Source organism: Hippopotamus amphibius, chromosome 3 (genome assembly GCF_030028045.1).
Source record: "Hippopotamus amphibius kiboko isolate mHipAmp2 chromosome 3, mHipAmp2.hap2, whole genome shotgun sequence".
NCBI classification, from domain to species: domain Eukaryota; kingdom Metazoa; phylum Chordata; class Mammalia; order Artiodactyla; family Hippopotamidae; genus Hippopotamus; species Hippopotamus amphibius.
The window spans coordinates 68,282,400-68,298,151 of NC_080188.1; the positions used below are offsets into that span (position 1 = coordinate 68,282,400).

At 35.5% G+C, this 15,752-nt stretch overlaps 1 protein-coding gene across 1 annotated transcript; it reads right to left on the reverse strand.

Annotated features, from left to right (window-relative positions):
* Positions 1 to 517: 517 nt before the first annotated feature.
* LOC130849467 (alcohol dehydrogenase E chain) lies at positions 518 to 15,355 on the reverse strand. Its single transcript, XM_057728379.1, has 9 exons — positions 15,251 to 15,355; positions 12,535 to 12,636; positions 11,778 to 11,916; positions 9,207 to 9,294; positions 8,890 to 9,109; positions 6,654 to 6,914; positions 3,752 to 3,887; positions 3,015 to 3,153; positions 518 to 784 (listed from the first exon to the last, which is right to left on the reverse strand). The coding sequence occupies exons 1-9, from the start codon at positions 15,266 to 15,268 to the stop codon at positions 760 to 762; spliced, it is 1,128 nt and encodes a 375-aa protein (XP_057584362.1). The 5' UTR covers positions 15,269 to 15,355; the 3' UTR covers positions 518 to 759.
* Between the last annotated feature and the right edge of the window lie 397 nt (positions 15,356 to 15,752).

Below are 15,752 nucleotides of genomic sequence, written 5' to 3' on the forward strand. Positions count from 1 at the left end.
TAATTATAATAATTAACTAAGATCATTTAACCAATAAAGTACTTTCTTGAGTAAAAATTATAGACTTTTGGAATATGGTTCCAAGAACAGTTCAGTTTTCAGATTTAATATTCAAACCTCACATTTATCACATGCAGTATGAAAGTGTAGTATAAAAACACTTCCCTTCACCTTAAAAATGTGTGACATTTCCCTAAGAAATTCCCTGCATTTAGAAGTTCTGGACGTTTTCCACTTATAAATCTGAGTGTATCCTTTCTTAGACTATAGTTTTTTTTTTTTTTTCCTACTGTAGGGTTTTGCTACATTTTATAAAAAAGAAAATACAGACAGTGGAAGCACAGGTAGAAGACTTTGATCATAATAGCCCATCACATGTATGTTCAGGGACAAGTATAATGAGGACCTTCTCAGTGACTAAAGCTGCAAAGACTAAAGGTGGCAAAGATACAGAAAGTGCAAGGAGTCAAAAGAAACACCTGTCCTCAGTGGGAAAGATGACATGATTCAACATGAGTAGAATGATTAAGAAGGAGAGTTTATTGGACTCAATTACCCATATGATGGTTAATCTAGCTCTCACTTGAATTTTAAACATTTACTTGAAAAATGATTTCACATTTTATTTCTTTTGGCAAGCCCCCATGTGTAATTTATTGGTAGCATCTCTGAAGAACAGAATTATTGATGATGTTTGGCTGATGTTTCAGATGATGGAGGAGCTGGAACACCGCTACAAGTGAAGGCATGCGTGTGGTCTCAAAATGTCAGGATGGTACGGACACTGAAATAGAAAATAAAGATGCTAATTATTTTAATGTTTAGATAACATACAGTCTTCCATGTGAGGGTACAAGGAGCACTTTATTTGTCTCTTTGAAAAGTTATCTTTGTTTCCTGCTATTTCATTCCCGACCCTAATGAACTCAAGTCAAGTAAAAGATCAGCTCATCTTTTCTGGCTGTGTTTTCTCCAACCTGAAGCTCAGTTATAATATCCTGAATATGACTGCCATTTAGGCTTCATTATATATTAGCTTTTCAAAATATCACTTTTGAGAGCCCATATGCCTTATATAATAAGGAAGACAAAAAACAATGGGTGATGACCTGTAATAAGTTCACGCTAGTTGTCACATACTCTGTAGATGCTTTTCATGTATTTTATCATTTAAACCTCTACTTAACAACAATGTTACAAGGCAGGTTCTAACATTATTTCCATTTTAGATATTGTAGATACTAAGACTTAGAGAGATTTATGATTTACTTTAGATCACACATATAGTGTGGGGTCCTGGGATTGAAATCCAAAGTTGCACATATTACAAGATGATAGGTAATGTGCCTAAAGCTGCTGATAATGTAATAAAGTTAAGACCATGTTGGAAGTTTAATAGAACTTTGATAAAGAAATGCTGAAGGAGACTTAGAAGTAGAAAAAAAAAGCTTATTTGTATTTGGAGAGACTTTATTCTTGGAAGATCAGAAATGTAACATTTTACTGGAATGAATGTCCTTTCTAAAAACCATCTTCTGATGGATAAATACTTTCGAAAAAGGTGGTCTTTGTATCTTAAAAAAATTATATATGTATATGTGTGTGTATATATATATATATAATATATATATGAAAAATGTATGTAGATAATTTAGAAACTAAAAGACAAAATAAAGAAGAAAGTAAAAATAACCTGTAATCCCACAACCTGGAAATAATCAGTGTTAATATTTTCTTGAATTTTGGTCAACTTTTTTCTAAACATATGTAAGTTTTTATTGCTCTTATTGAAAACTTGGAACCATATTGTATATATAAGTTTGTATTCTCTACTCTATAACCTAAAATTACATCAGGAGAATTTCCCAACTTAATGAAATTATTTCTTTATAAATGGCTTCATTGATTTCTAGTACATGTTTGGAATTTATTTAACTATCCCCTTAACGTTGTACTTTTAGGGTGTTTCCAATTTTTGATATTATAGATAATAGATGAACATGATTAAACATATGTATGTTTGCATATCTCAATTTCTGCAGAGTAGATTCTCGGCAATGGAATTTCTGGGACATAGGATCTAAGTTTGTTTTTTTTTTTTAAGGTTTCTGATACAAATTACCAAACTGCTTTCTAGAAAGGATGTAATCTGGTACTGTTTGGATGCTAGTTTCTTTTCTTCCTCAATAATGTTTATCAGACTAAGTGTCTAATATATGTTACGTGTATGGGTGCTTAAGAAATATTGTTTAAAATTAAAAACCTCATGAGAGGAAGTATGCAGTTGCAGAAAAAGCAGGGACTATGGAACAAAAAGGTGGGAGTTAGGTAAAACTGCCTATTACTAATTGTGCCTCATATATAAATGCAAGTGATAAAATTCTTTTTTTTAGGTGGTTGTAAAAGTTAAATGTTAGAGGTAGAAATTAGAACTAGTTTGTTTTCCTAAGCTTTGAAGAACATGTAAGATTTAAAAATTTAAAATAGCATTTTGTACCCTTCCTCCTTGCGATAATTTTTACTTGTGAAAAATTCTTTGTAAATGGGAAAAAGGAATAATAGTAATAGTCAGTATTTTTATAAAACAAGTAATATCTGTATAGAAAAGAATGCCTTCACAGCTCCACTAACTCCTATAATGGGTTTTAGGGATGTCTTGAATGTAATTTAAATTTATAGGTATTAATAGTCAACCATTTTAGATGGCCAGGCAGAGGTTGTGGTAAATCCATGTTATAATTTGACTGTGTGTCTCTTCTTTTTCCTTGCAAAGGTGAGAGTTCTCTTGCAAATAAGGCAGAGGGCTCTGATCATTCAGATTTACTGTGACCAACATAATTTGGCTTCAGCAGAACAAGAAATTTTAGCTTCTCACAGTATGATCTTAAGTGTTCTACATGTAAGATTGAGCTGGGAATGGAAAACCAACACTCTCCATCCTTGCCTTCTCTCATCCTTCTACCTTTTTATCTCTGTTAGTCAAACCCCACCATAAAAAGAAACTTCAAATCTACCTCTTTCCTGAGCGAAGCAGGTCAAATCCTTCATTTATTTTTTCAAAGGGTAAAACATGGGTTATTAATGGATCCAATGAAAACTTCTTAGCCATAAAATCAGCCACGAGTTTGGGGACAGAATCTTTACTTTTAAAGCCTGAAAAGAAAGTGACATCAATGTTAGATTCAGCCAGAGGAAAATTGGAGAGGAGACTTTTCACATAGAATTTAAATGAAAATTTAAAATGTACACAGACTACTATTACTGTGGTTAATAAGAGACAGTGTGTTTCAATATCTTTTGTAGTAGTTTGGCTTTTTAAACCACCCCTCCCAAATAAACTGGGGTCCTTGGTTATTAGTTCTCTCATAGAGAAATTATAGTACAGATGGTTATTTTCAAAGTCAAGAAGAAAATTGATCAATTGTCTAAATTTGAGCAGTAAGTGTAGACATAAATTATCGCCATGGATTTCCTGTATCCTCCTAGGTATTCCAGTGCATTGTGCAGTCACAAGTATCGAAAGAGATGATGTTGAAAGATCCTTGTTAGTTTATGGGGATACCATTGAAATCTATCTTGGGACTTTCTGTGTGTATTAGTTTTGCATCTAGTTGATTTGGAGCCTATAGATACAAAGGAATTTTAGTTTATATTTTAACTACATTGCATTTTAAAACCTGGCCTTGTCACTTGTAAGAGGGAAGAAATCCTGAAGTTAGTAAGAATTTGGCTCTCAAGCCTAACTACTTACCACCGAAAATAGCTCCTTTCCAGGTACGTCCGGTCAGCAGCAACATGGGGCTCATAGAGAGATTTTGGGCATTAGGAGGTACTCCTACAATGATGCTTACACCATATGCTTCTTGACAGCACAACAAGGCAGCCATCTGGAATAAAATTAATATGTAGCATCATTAAGGTGGATCCTCCAGTAGTCCCCATTTATGATACACAGTATCATGTAATATGGATCTAGCTAAATTGTGACTGTGTGACTGGAAGAGATGTCTTTTTCTTCACTCCTCATTATTTCCTAAAGCCACTAGGTGTGGCTTTAGAAAATGCCCAGAAAATATTTTTTAATGAGACAATAGATGCATGAAATTATATGTTTGTATGTACTTAAGTTTTCTTTAGAAAATAATAAAGAGGTAAATATCATTACATATATATATATAATCTGATTCCTCAAATAAAGGGAATGTTTATCATCACATGACCCCTGGGCAATCTGAGTTGCTTAACTTATTTTTCATTTATTTATTAAACAGATATTTTGAACTCAGTATTTTGAACCAGGTATTTTGATGGTGAACCAGATACAAGGTCAATTGCATCATGAACATTTCTCTCTTCTCCACTTGATAATCTTCTAATGGATCCCTATTTCTATTGCCCATTTCTAATGGACACTTTTTTCCCTACTTTATGTAATTCATGTTTTTCCAGTTTTGTTGAAGTATGACTGACAAATAATTTTCAGGTTTAACAATGTGATTTTTTTAGGGTGAACAATGTGATGATTCAATATACATATGCCATGTGAAATGATTACCACAATCAGGTTAATTAACTTTACTTTTTTTTTTGTAGCGAGAACATTTGGGATCTACTCTCTCAGCAAATTTGAGGTGTACAATACAGTATTATTAACTATAATAACCATGCTGTACATGGAAGTCTTACTCTAGAACTTATAACTGAAAGTTTGAGTTCTGACATCCACCCATTATTCCTCCCCCTCATCTCCAGCCCCTGGCAACCACTGTTCTACTCAATGGTTCTAAGAATTTGATTTGTTTTTTTAGATTCCACACATAAAAGAAGGCACATAATATTTGTCTTTCTGTGTCTGGCTTATTTCACTTTGCATAATGTCCTCCAGATTATTCCGTGTTGTTGCAAATAGCAGGACTTTTTTATGGCTGAATAATATTCACTCAGATATGTATTCATATGAATTAATATTATACATATTATATATATCACAATTTCTTTATCCATTCATCCATCAGTGGACATTTAGATTGTTTCCATATCTCAGCTATTATGAATAATGCTGCAATGAACATGGGGGTGCAGATATCTTTTTAAGATAGTGATTTTGTATTCTTTGGATATATACCCAGAAGTGGGATGGCTGGATCATATGGTAGTTCTATCTTAAAAGCAGAACCTTTATAGTGCTTTTCATAATGGCTGTGCCAATTTTACATTCCCATCAACCATGCACAACATTCCCTTTTCTTCACACCCTCTCCAACACTTGTTATTGCTTGCCTTTTTGATAATAGCCACTCTAACAGGTATGAGGTAATATCCCTTTATGGTTTTGATTTGCATTTCCCTGGTGATCAATAATGTTGAGCATCTTTCCATATAGGTGTTGGCCTAAAATGGGCATGTTTTAAATGTGCTTTTACGTCCCGTGTAATTTTACTTTAAACCACACCTATTACTCTGGAACTTGAAAAGGAAGCCTTTCTCCTCCAGGTTTTTAAACGTGACCATCCTAAGAAAGTTGTTTAGGATCCCCCTCAGAAATCCCCCTCAGAAATATAGAATACTCAGCCCTTTGATTTTGGTGCATGACATTTGGAAGACCAGAAAACCTCAGAACATGAGGCTATTGGATATTTCAAACAACCCAATTCCACAAGAGAAAATGGAGGGAAAACCATAGAAAAATGGCATAAAGAGAAAGTTGGATTTTCTTGGAACTTCGGTCATCTATGGCATATTGTCCCAACTCAAGGCTGCGAAGAGCTTTACTTTTAAGGTGCTGCTTGCTATTACCAACACTGCTGGGACCTCCTGGAGAACCTTAAAAGGAGGCTTTTTGGGGTTGGTTTCTAGGAGTTTTTTCATTAGGATTCTAGACAATTCTGTTTGGGTGGAATGTAGCTAGAGATGTGTTCTCTGTTGCGATTGATGATATTTGTAATTATTTGAAAGTAATATATATATATTTTAAAGATGATGTAAGCGCTGCAAGATTGCAAAGTTTGTCATGTTGACAACACCAGCTGGCATTTATTAAGAGCTTACTACTGACAGGTGGTACTGTGCTAAGTGTTTTACATGTATTATCTCATGTAATCCATAAACAACTCTATGAGATACGTATCACTTAAATTTTTTTTGGTGGAAAAACCTATTGACTTTTTAAAGCATTTGGTTCACCACACATATTTGGGTGCACATTATGTACCAGGCATATTTTCTGTTAATAAAATGATACTGGACCTAAAGTTGCTCAGTATTTCTTTTGGCCAATAAAACATATACAATTTGTTAAACCATTTTTGTTAAGAATGTGGGGGGGAAATCATACTTGCCAACTTGAAAACAGAATTTATATTCTTTATATTTACTTCAGTTTGAATTTTTAAACTAAAAATTAAATTTATAACGGCTCAATAACAAAACCCTCTTCCCTCCCTAAAAAGAATATAACACTTGTGACATTTTTGTTTAACTGATAGAATGAGATTCATCATAATAATAAATTAAGCAATCCAGGTAACAAATAGGAGATGGAAAATTGCCATAGTTTAAAAAATATTCTTTACATATAATGCTTATATTCTGCTGCATAAAAGCAGACTCTAGAAGGCAGAAGCTGATATCTCAAGGCATTTCAGGGTACGTACCATGGTGTCAAGCTGACCGATGACTTCAAATGAAAAATCCACACCTCCACCACTCATTTCCTTCAGCACCTCCTCGATGGGTTTCTCATAATCCCGAGGGTTGATGCACTCAGTGGCACCCACCTCTTTGGCCTTTGCAAATTTGTCTTTGTTGATGTCCACTGCAATGATCCTGGCTGCTCCGGCTGCTTTACAGCCCATGATAACAGACAGGCCAACTCCTCCAAGGCCAAACACAGCACAGGTAGAGCCCTGGGTGACCTGTGATTTTAGAAAATGCAAAAATGGATTAAGTGATGACTGTTAGAAAGAGACTTAATTGTATAAAGTGCCATGCTATGTCTCCTATCAGGAGCTACTCAAACTATGTCCATCTGTTGTCAAAACTTCTTTTGGCTTCAGCTGTTTCATGTTTAAAATGAGGGGGTTGAATTAGATCAGTGCGTCTCAAATTTTGCTGGACATTGGACTCACCTGGGGAGCTTTAAAAACCTCTCAATGCCCAGGTCACGGCCCATAAGCAATTAAATCAAACTCTCTGAGGGTAAGGCCAAGGTTCCGGGTGACCCCAATGGAAAACCCAGGCTGGGAGCCAGTGGAATGGATGATCTTTGAGCTCTAAATGCTAGTGACTCCCTTCTTGAAGAGAATCTAGTAGCTTAAATCCATTGATAGCCAGTTTCAGTCCATCACACATACACAAACTCAATTTTGGGGAAATTAAATAATAAGTGGAAGAGAGGAGACTGAAAAAAAGTAATGCAATTGAACCCTCAATAATTAACTGCTTGGTTCATTAGCTTTCAGTAGTCATGACCAGTGTAATGAAAGCAGAAATTAGCTGTTAAGCATAGAAGAATTATACTCAGCTTAAAGCAAACTTAACAACAGGGAAAATTTAACAGGTAATTTTAAGACAATACAGCTTGGGACCAATATGCTCTTAGTGGGTCTTTATCACTGCTTTTACAGGTACACTAATGAAGAATAATGCAATGAAAAGCTGGTCTATATTTTAATAATGGATGAAATTCATTATCACACGTGCCCTTGACTTCTGTTCTGTGTATAGGTTCAATTGGATCATCTGCTCAGATGATTTAATTGCACAAGGGACTCAGTGCTAGGGTCACAGAAATTTGGAAAACATGTGCTTTCAATTCTTTAACTTGGCTAAAGGACTGTTTAATAAATCTAGTCTGCTACAGTCAGCCTTTAATGTGGGTAAAATATTCTTCCTGTCCCAAAGAAACATTCTGTGAGGTAAAACACTACTTTTTTTACATTAGGAAAATATTAGGCTTGTGATTGTGATTTAAAAGTGCTGGTAATTATGTATTATGGTTTATGATTCAACCGAAGTTTTGAGAAAGAGGCTAGTTGCAGCTCTCATATTAACCAGCTGTGAAATTTTGGGCAAATAGCTTTCTGTCTCTGGGCCTCAATTTCATAAAATGAAAGGATGCTACTAGATTTCCAACCTTTTGGGAAAAGGAGCCTTTAAAGAATTTCTCCTTAAAATCTACCACTTCTGAAGAGTGTGTGTGTGTGTGTGTGTGTGTGTGTGTGTGTGTGTGTGTGGTGTGTGTATGTGTGTGTGTTCATGGCAAGGGAGGAGGTATAGCAGTGGAATAAATGGTTCACGCATCATTAAAGCATTATTAATTTCCTTATAGAGATCTACAGAGTGGGTATGTTGGTGACCCTCAGTTTGGAGGTATATCAGGATATCAGGTAAGGCTTTGGAATCTACTGCTGATCTTAATTCTGGGAGTAGAGGATGTGCAGACTAGATGCTTCTCAAAGGCAACTGCTTCATTTTGTTTACTTTTTCTGTCTCAGAACTTAGCAGAACCTACTGTGTATGGCTAATGTTGGTGCTAACTGAAAAATGAATGACAAAATGAGCTCCCAGCTCTAAAATTTAGTAATCCCATAGAGAACACATATAGAAGAATAATTATTGAAAACACCTTTTCTTTTTCTTAACTAATTATCAACAGCTTTTCATTTGTGATATTTTCTAGGACATGATCTCAATTCCTTCTGAGGGCATTTTCTACTTATAATCGACACCCTCAATTCTATGGAACATATGAATGTTACTATGGTAGCAGGGTGGGAAGCTACCAGTAAATCTGTGAAGAATGATCTCTGATTCCTGTGAGAAATTGCTATCCTTTTAGCTCCTGACAGTCTGAGTGTAGCTGGTTTTATCACCCATTGTTATTCCTACCTTGGCAACTTTGACTGCAGACCCATAACCAGTAGAAAATCCACAGCCAATGAGACAGACTTTCTCCAGTGGTGAGTTTGCATCGATCTTGGCCACTGATATCTCATCCACTACTGTGTACTGGCTGAAGGTGCTGGTGCCGACAAACTGGTAGATGGGCTTCCCTCTGCAGGTGAACCTGTTGGTACCATCCTTAAGGAGCCCCCGAGACTCATTCAGCCTGCTCAGTGCAACATACAGACACATGAGAGTATGAGACAGGTGCATAACTGAAATGCAAATTCCTTGGCTGCGTAAGGAGAGTATCAGAAACTTACTCGTTTTTTAGGCAGAAATTGCCTTCCGGGTGTTTACAAACATTGCACTTTCCACACTGGGGAATAAAGAGTGGGATGACTTTATCACCTGGGGAAGAGGATAAAACAAATTCTTCTTAGATTTCTACCCAGGAATTAATAGAGCAAAAACTTAAAGCTTACACATATGTATTAGAGGTACTTTGAAAAGTCTCCAAGAATAGTGTCCAATTAGCACTATGTCTTGGGTCATTGCCTGCCAGCATTGTTAACTGGTTTGGGTTTATATATGCCTGAAAATGCCCAAAGAAAGTGCAAATGTGGAAAACAACATGGATTTTTAAAAGTAGTTCCACTGTGTTGATAGTTATATTTTATTGTGTGGCCTTTTGTTTGGGGATTTCATATGTATCATCTCATTTAATCCTTAATAATTAAAACTTAAATATATTCACTGTAAGTGTAAATATAAATTTACATTGTGAGCAAGCTTCCATAGTTCCACTAGATGATCTAGTATTTTGTAATAGTTTGGGATACAGTAAAAATGAGAATCTCAGCAACTAATTCTTGGCTTTTAAAAGTGATTATGCTTATCGCTACTATGAAATAAGTCCTTTTTTATTTTTAAATTCTTTTTTAAGGAAAACAAACAAAAATAGAACATAAGAATTTGAGGATTTCCCTGGTGGCATAGTGGTTAAGAATCTGCCTGCCAAGGTAGGGAACACGGGTTTGAGCCCTGGTCCGGGAAGATCCCACATGCTGCGGAGCAGCTAAGTCTGTGTGCCACAACTACTGAGCCTGTGCTCTAAAGCCCACGAGTCACAACTACTGAGCCCATGCGCCACAGCTACTGAAGACCATGTGCCTAGAGCCCATGCTCCACAACAAAAGAAGCCACCGCACTGAGAAGCCTGAGCATCCCAACTAGGGGTAACCCCCACTCGCTGCAACTAGAGAAAGCCTGCGCAGAGCAATAGACCCAATGCAGCCAATAAATAAATAAATAAACAAATAAATCTTAAAAAAAAGAATTTAAGAAATTCCTTTGAAAACCTCAACTCTCAATAATGAATTAGATACTATTAGGATAAGAACTGACTTTCAAATGTTTGTAGCTGATAATTTGTGAATAGTCTATTTTTACTGCTATGGTGGAGGGTGCAGGGGTGAAAAGTAGGAATGACATTTATCATTAATAGATTTCTAACTAAATGAAATACTAAGAGCGGAAACTCAAACCAGACAACTTATTATTTTCTGTTCACAGGTCAATTAAGTATTTGGTAAGCAGGGAGGTCAAATCTACTAGCTAAAGTGGTTTTTTAGAATTAAACATAATTTTTATTTTTTATCTTTTTAAAGAAGTAAGCTGTTTATTTATTTATTTATGTACGTATGTATTTATTCATTTTGGCTGTGTTGGGTTTTTGCTGCGCGTGGACTTTCTCAAGTTGCAGTGAGTGGGGGCTACTCTTTGTTGTGGTGTGTGGGCTTATTGTGGTGGCTTCTTTTGCTGCGGAGGATGAGCTCTAGGCGCACAGGCTTCAGTAATTGCAGCACCGGGGCTCGCTAGTTGCGACACACAGGTCCTAGAGCTTGTGGGCTTCAGTAGTTGTGGTGCACAGGCTTAGTTGCTCCTTGGGGTTTTCCTGGACCAGGGATCAAACTTGTGTCCCCTGCACTGGCAGGTGGATTCTTAACCACTGCGCCACCAGGGAAGTCCCATAATTTTTGTTTTTAATCATCTATACTACTTATCCAAAAGACTCAGAAAATTAACATTTAATAGATAAATTTTATATGAGAAGATGGCATGGACATTTTCTATTTATTCACAGTTTACCTCTAAAAATATTTATCTTAATTAATACACAATAATATTAAGATACAATAAATATTAAAGAAAAATAATTCTTGGTAACCAGTTACATTTAGTAATGTTTAAAGGTAATAAAACAGATACTGTTTATGGCAGGATGCCTTCTGCTAGTTCTCTTTCATTTCCTGGCAACTAGTCTGTTTCATTCATTCCATGTTCAGGAAAGGAGGCCATATTGGAAGGGGAAATCAGTGAATGTGCTCCGCTTCCCACCCAAGAAGAGATTATGCTGATTCAGTCATGGCCTCACCATGCCCATTGTGTGAAGTCAGCACAGAACAGGTTCCATACACTGATTTAGAGGCTCAGGACAGAGACATGTTTTTTCCCTTGTCTCATTTGTAGTTTTCTTTGGATCTGATAGAAGACAGTGCTCAGCAACACTAAAATGGGAATTAATTGATTTTGAAATCCACCCTGGCTAGCACTGGGTCTTTTTTTATCCTCATGTATTCCCAGGATCTAACATGGTGCCTGACATCTAGTAGGTCCTCAAGAAATACTTGCTTAAGAAGAGAATACAGGAGTGCATGGATGCATACATGCCTGAGTCAGGCAGGGAGGGAGGGAAGGAAGAGACCCCTGTTCAAGTCCCAGCTCAGCCTTGAGCAAGTTCTTTCATCCCTTATTACTTCAGTGTCATCAGCCAGGCTGGATCATCTTGGGATCCTGAACCAAGGCACATTCCCCAGGTGTGAATTCTGTACCTGGTTTTACTGTAGTCACCCCTTCTCCAATGCTCTCCACGATGCCAGCTGCCTCATGGCCTAGGATCACAGGAAGAGGTGAGACCAAAGATCCATTAACCACATGGTCATCTGAGCGACAGATTCCTGTGGCCACCATCTACAGGGGAAAGGGAGGATGATTAGATTCAGAAAAGATTATGACTCTCAGATGGACTTATACCCATTTTCCTGAAATTGCACCAAAGAGTTTTCAAGGATTTTGCTAATAATTCCTACTCTTCCCAAATACAGATTCAATTTATACCCAAGATTATTCAGCCTAAAACCCTCCTCTACTTTCCTTTCATGCATTAAACAATTTGCAATAATCTGTGAAACAACTGTTTCTGAAATATTTGTCTTACATAATATACAAGAATACAATCTTTTGTAAAGAAGTAGAAAATGCAGATTAGCACCAAGAAAATCGTTACTTAAGTGCTACCATCTAATGTTAATTGATATTAAAATCTTGATATATATGACTTTGCACTTTTTTTCTGTATTAACACATAAATTCTTTTTTTATTTTATTAGGATTATACTGTATATACTCTTTGGTCTCTTTTAAAAAAATTTTAACAATTTGTATTCACAACTTTCCTTGACAACAAATGTAATTCCACTGTCTGCATGACCATATAAAAAGAGCCTCTTAATGGATTTTGGTTATTTTCATTGTTACTCTCTGAAAATTTTAAACCTAAGATTAAATAGAAATGGAAAAAAGTTTTACCTTAATACGAACTTCATAGGCCTTAGGCGGTGCGACCTCCACCTCCTCAATGGAAAATGGTTTCTTGAGGTCCCATAGGACAGCTGCTTTGCATTTTATTACCTGGAAATTGAACAGAAAGATGGTACCAGTTTTTCCCCACCCTTGAAATTAGGGATTGTGTCTTTTATCTTTGTACATGCGATATCTAGTCCCATGTCTGAAACCTAATATTGTTCCATAGAAATGAACAACCTCTGATTTGCAAAAAGAATAATAGTACCTTTTTATAAAAATGTGTAAAGCAATAACATAAGGAAAGAGAGACAATTAACTATGGTGAGACATTGAGATAAAATGGAATATATTCTTTTATAAAGAAAGAAAGTCATGCTTTTTTTCTCTCTCTAAAGATTGTTTATTGCTTCTGTTTCCTAATGTGGTCCTGAAGTTGGTTGTTTACCCAAAACTGTTTGTTTGCACATGGAGCTCTAGATCAACTATCATTTTGCTGACAGATTCAGTGTCTGTTCACATGAAACTGATTTCCCCTTTGCCAAAATAATCTGACTTTATGATTCCAGTTACATACTTGCCTCCCTGGCTAGGGTTTCCCTCTCTCTTATTTTCCTGTTCCTTTGATTTTCTCTCTACACTTCTTCCATGTGCTACTTGTTTGCATCACTTATTTGAAAGTTAGCTTTGGCAGCTCTGTTTTGTTATATAATTTATGTATAGAGATTTCTTCCAGATTAGACTTGAGCCCCAAATTGTAGAGGTTAAAACTATACACACACAACACATGCGTGCACACACACTTAAAAATGGGAAGACTGTGTTTGACTTTCTAGCTAACATATTTTACCTACAGGTGTTCTTACAAGTAAAAATTGAACACATTTTTAGTGCTTGGGAATGTAATATAAGACTTATCTTCGTTTTTGCAAAGTTTGTATAGTTGAGAGTTTTTTCTAGAGAGAACTAACATATTGCGAATCTGATAAAAATTCAATTGAAATTTATCTGATAATTTATTTTCATTATTTATATGCCAAAGCCTTCCACTTTGCAAAGTATTTCTCATGGTCAATTTCACAATAAACATAAGAGTACTTGGAAATGATACACTAGCAGTAGATAGGTGTTGATTATTGGGTACCAATGATGTAGCAGGCACAAGTGGCTGTGCTGGGTGAGTTACATGTTTGACTTTTAAACTTCACAGGGCAGTGTTGAATTATTAGTTTTATTTTACAGATGAAAAGATTGAGGCTCAACTGACTCAGTAATTGACTAAGCACTTTTCCCAAAGTCACAAAGCTGTGTGTCCAAAGAATTAATATCATTTTATCTTTTCACTATGTTAGTAAAAGATTAACAAAAGATTAGAGGTTAGATAACAATAACAACAATAACAGGACTAATATTTATTGAATTATTTCTATGTATCAGGCACTGTTTTAAATGCTTTCCAGCATTAATTTATTAAATTCTCACAACCACCTTATGAGTAGGTGTTATTACTGGTGCCATTTAGAATTTGAAGAAATTATAATGCAGGAAGGGTAAACATAAATGAAGTGTTATCATATAGCTAAAAGTTATTAATGTTGCACCTGAAGAGGGAGGAATGATTGCCTGTAATTTATAATTTTCATTAATACATTTAGTTTACTCTTTTGTTGTCTGAACTCTTTCAAGCTGAGTTTTGGAAAATTTAATTTTTCCTTGTCTTAACTATTCGTCATTTGAAATGTAATATGCCACTGTAAACGCTAATCAGTAATGAATGAAAATAAAGTTAGAATAAGAAAACTGACAATTGATTACCCATATGATTTCCAACCAGCCTTATTGATGTAGGCCTGTGGTGACACACAGTGTGTGTAGAAACCTCAGAATCTTTCAACTGAGTCATCATAGCAAGATATTATACTATGAAATCCACTCCTAACACAGCAGACCTACTGGAAACAGTTACACAGGCTTTTGCTGTTAAGCAGTTAAACAACATGAATTAGTTGTATGGAATAACCACATGTATTTCTCTATACCTGTAAGCATATTGAACAAATAAACATGAATCTATGGAAGACTTAGAACCAAATATCTCTGTTCCCATTGCTAATAAGTAGTTCAAACTGTATCAATATTAATTTTTTTTGGTAAAATCACATTGACTTTTACATGAAGAAGATATCATTCTGTAGGATTTCTATGGAAATATCCTGAATTGTGCCATAATAGGACACTTGTAAATCAGAATTTGCATGTTGATGTTGACTTGCTTAGTCTTGATGATTCTAATGCTTTGAGATCAAAAAAATTTTGTCATACTTAACTTTCCTGTATTTATAAAAAGAATGTGGTTATAAAGAATAACACATTTATATTATAGTATTTTAACATAAAGATAACTTCTTGGTAAAAACATTTCATTTCTAACTAGATTTGAAAATTACTCATGATTGGCTGTAACTACACTTTTATTTAATATAGGAAATATAGACTTTAACAGGTATAGATGCTATACATTCTTGTTAAAGATATTTAGGTATTGCCCATCTCAACTGCAGTTTAATATACCTTGGATATTGAAGCATATATTCTATGTTGTATTTCAGTATATATTGTTTCCAATTTATATATGAATTTTGTTATTCATTAAATACTACATCTCTTTGCATATTATATTAATTAGAATATAATTCCAAAAGTAGAAGAAAAATTGCCTTACTTTTCCTGCTGTGCTCATGTTTCTGCTTTCTCTGCAGGCCAGGAGATGTGAATTCTTACGGACTCTCCCCTGCTCAAGTAGGTACAACGCATATATTGCGCAGATTTTTGTTTGCTTGAGTAATGCCCTATCCTACACATGTGATCTGGGATCTTTAATCCTCAGATCAAAGAATAAGCCGCGCCCATCAGCTTCTTCTTGGACCAAGTCAAATCAGAGAGAAAAGGGCACTGAGCCAGCACTCAAATATTGACTTTGTTTGCAATATGCTAATTTCAGATAACACCTTAATTTCACTAGGTTAAATATTTCCCTATATATCTCTTTTTTCTGGATTCCGTATTTCTCTTCTCTCAGTCCTACACAGGGTGTTCAGAGTTCTGTTTTCCATTTGTGTGAACTAAGCTCCAGCTTCTAATCCACATAATGCAGTTAGCAAGGAGGAGGAGTAAGAATGCATCACAAATGGTGCAGGACGGAGAGAGCTGCAAGCCTGAGGAAT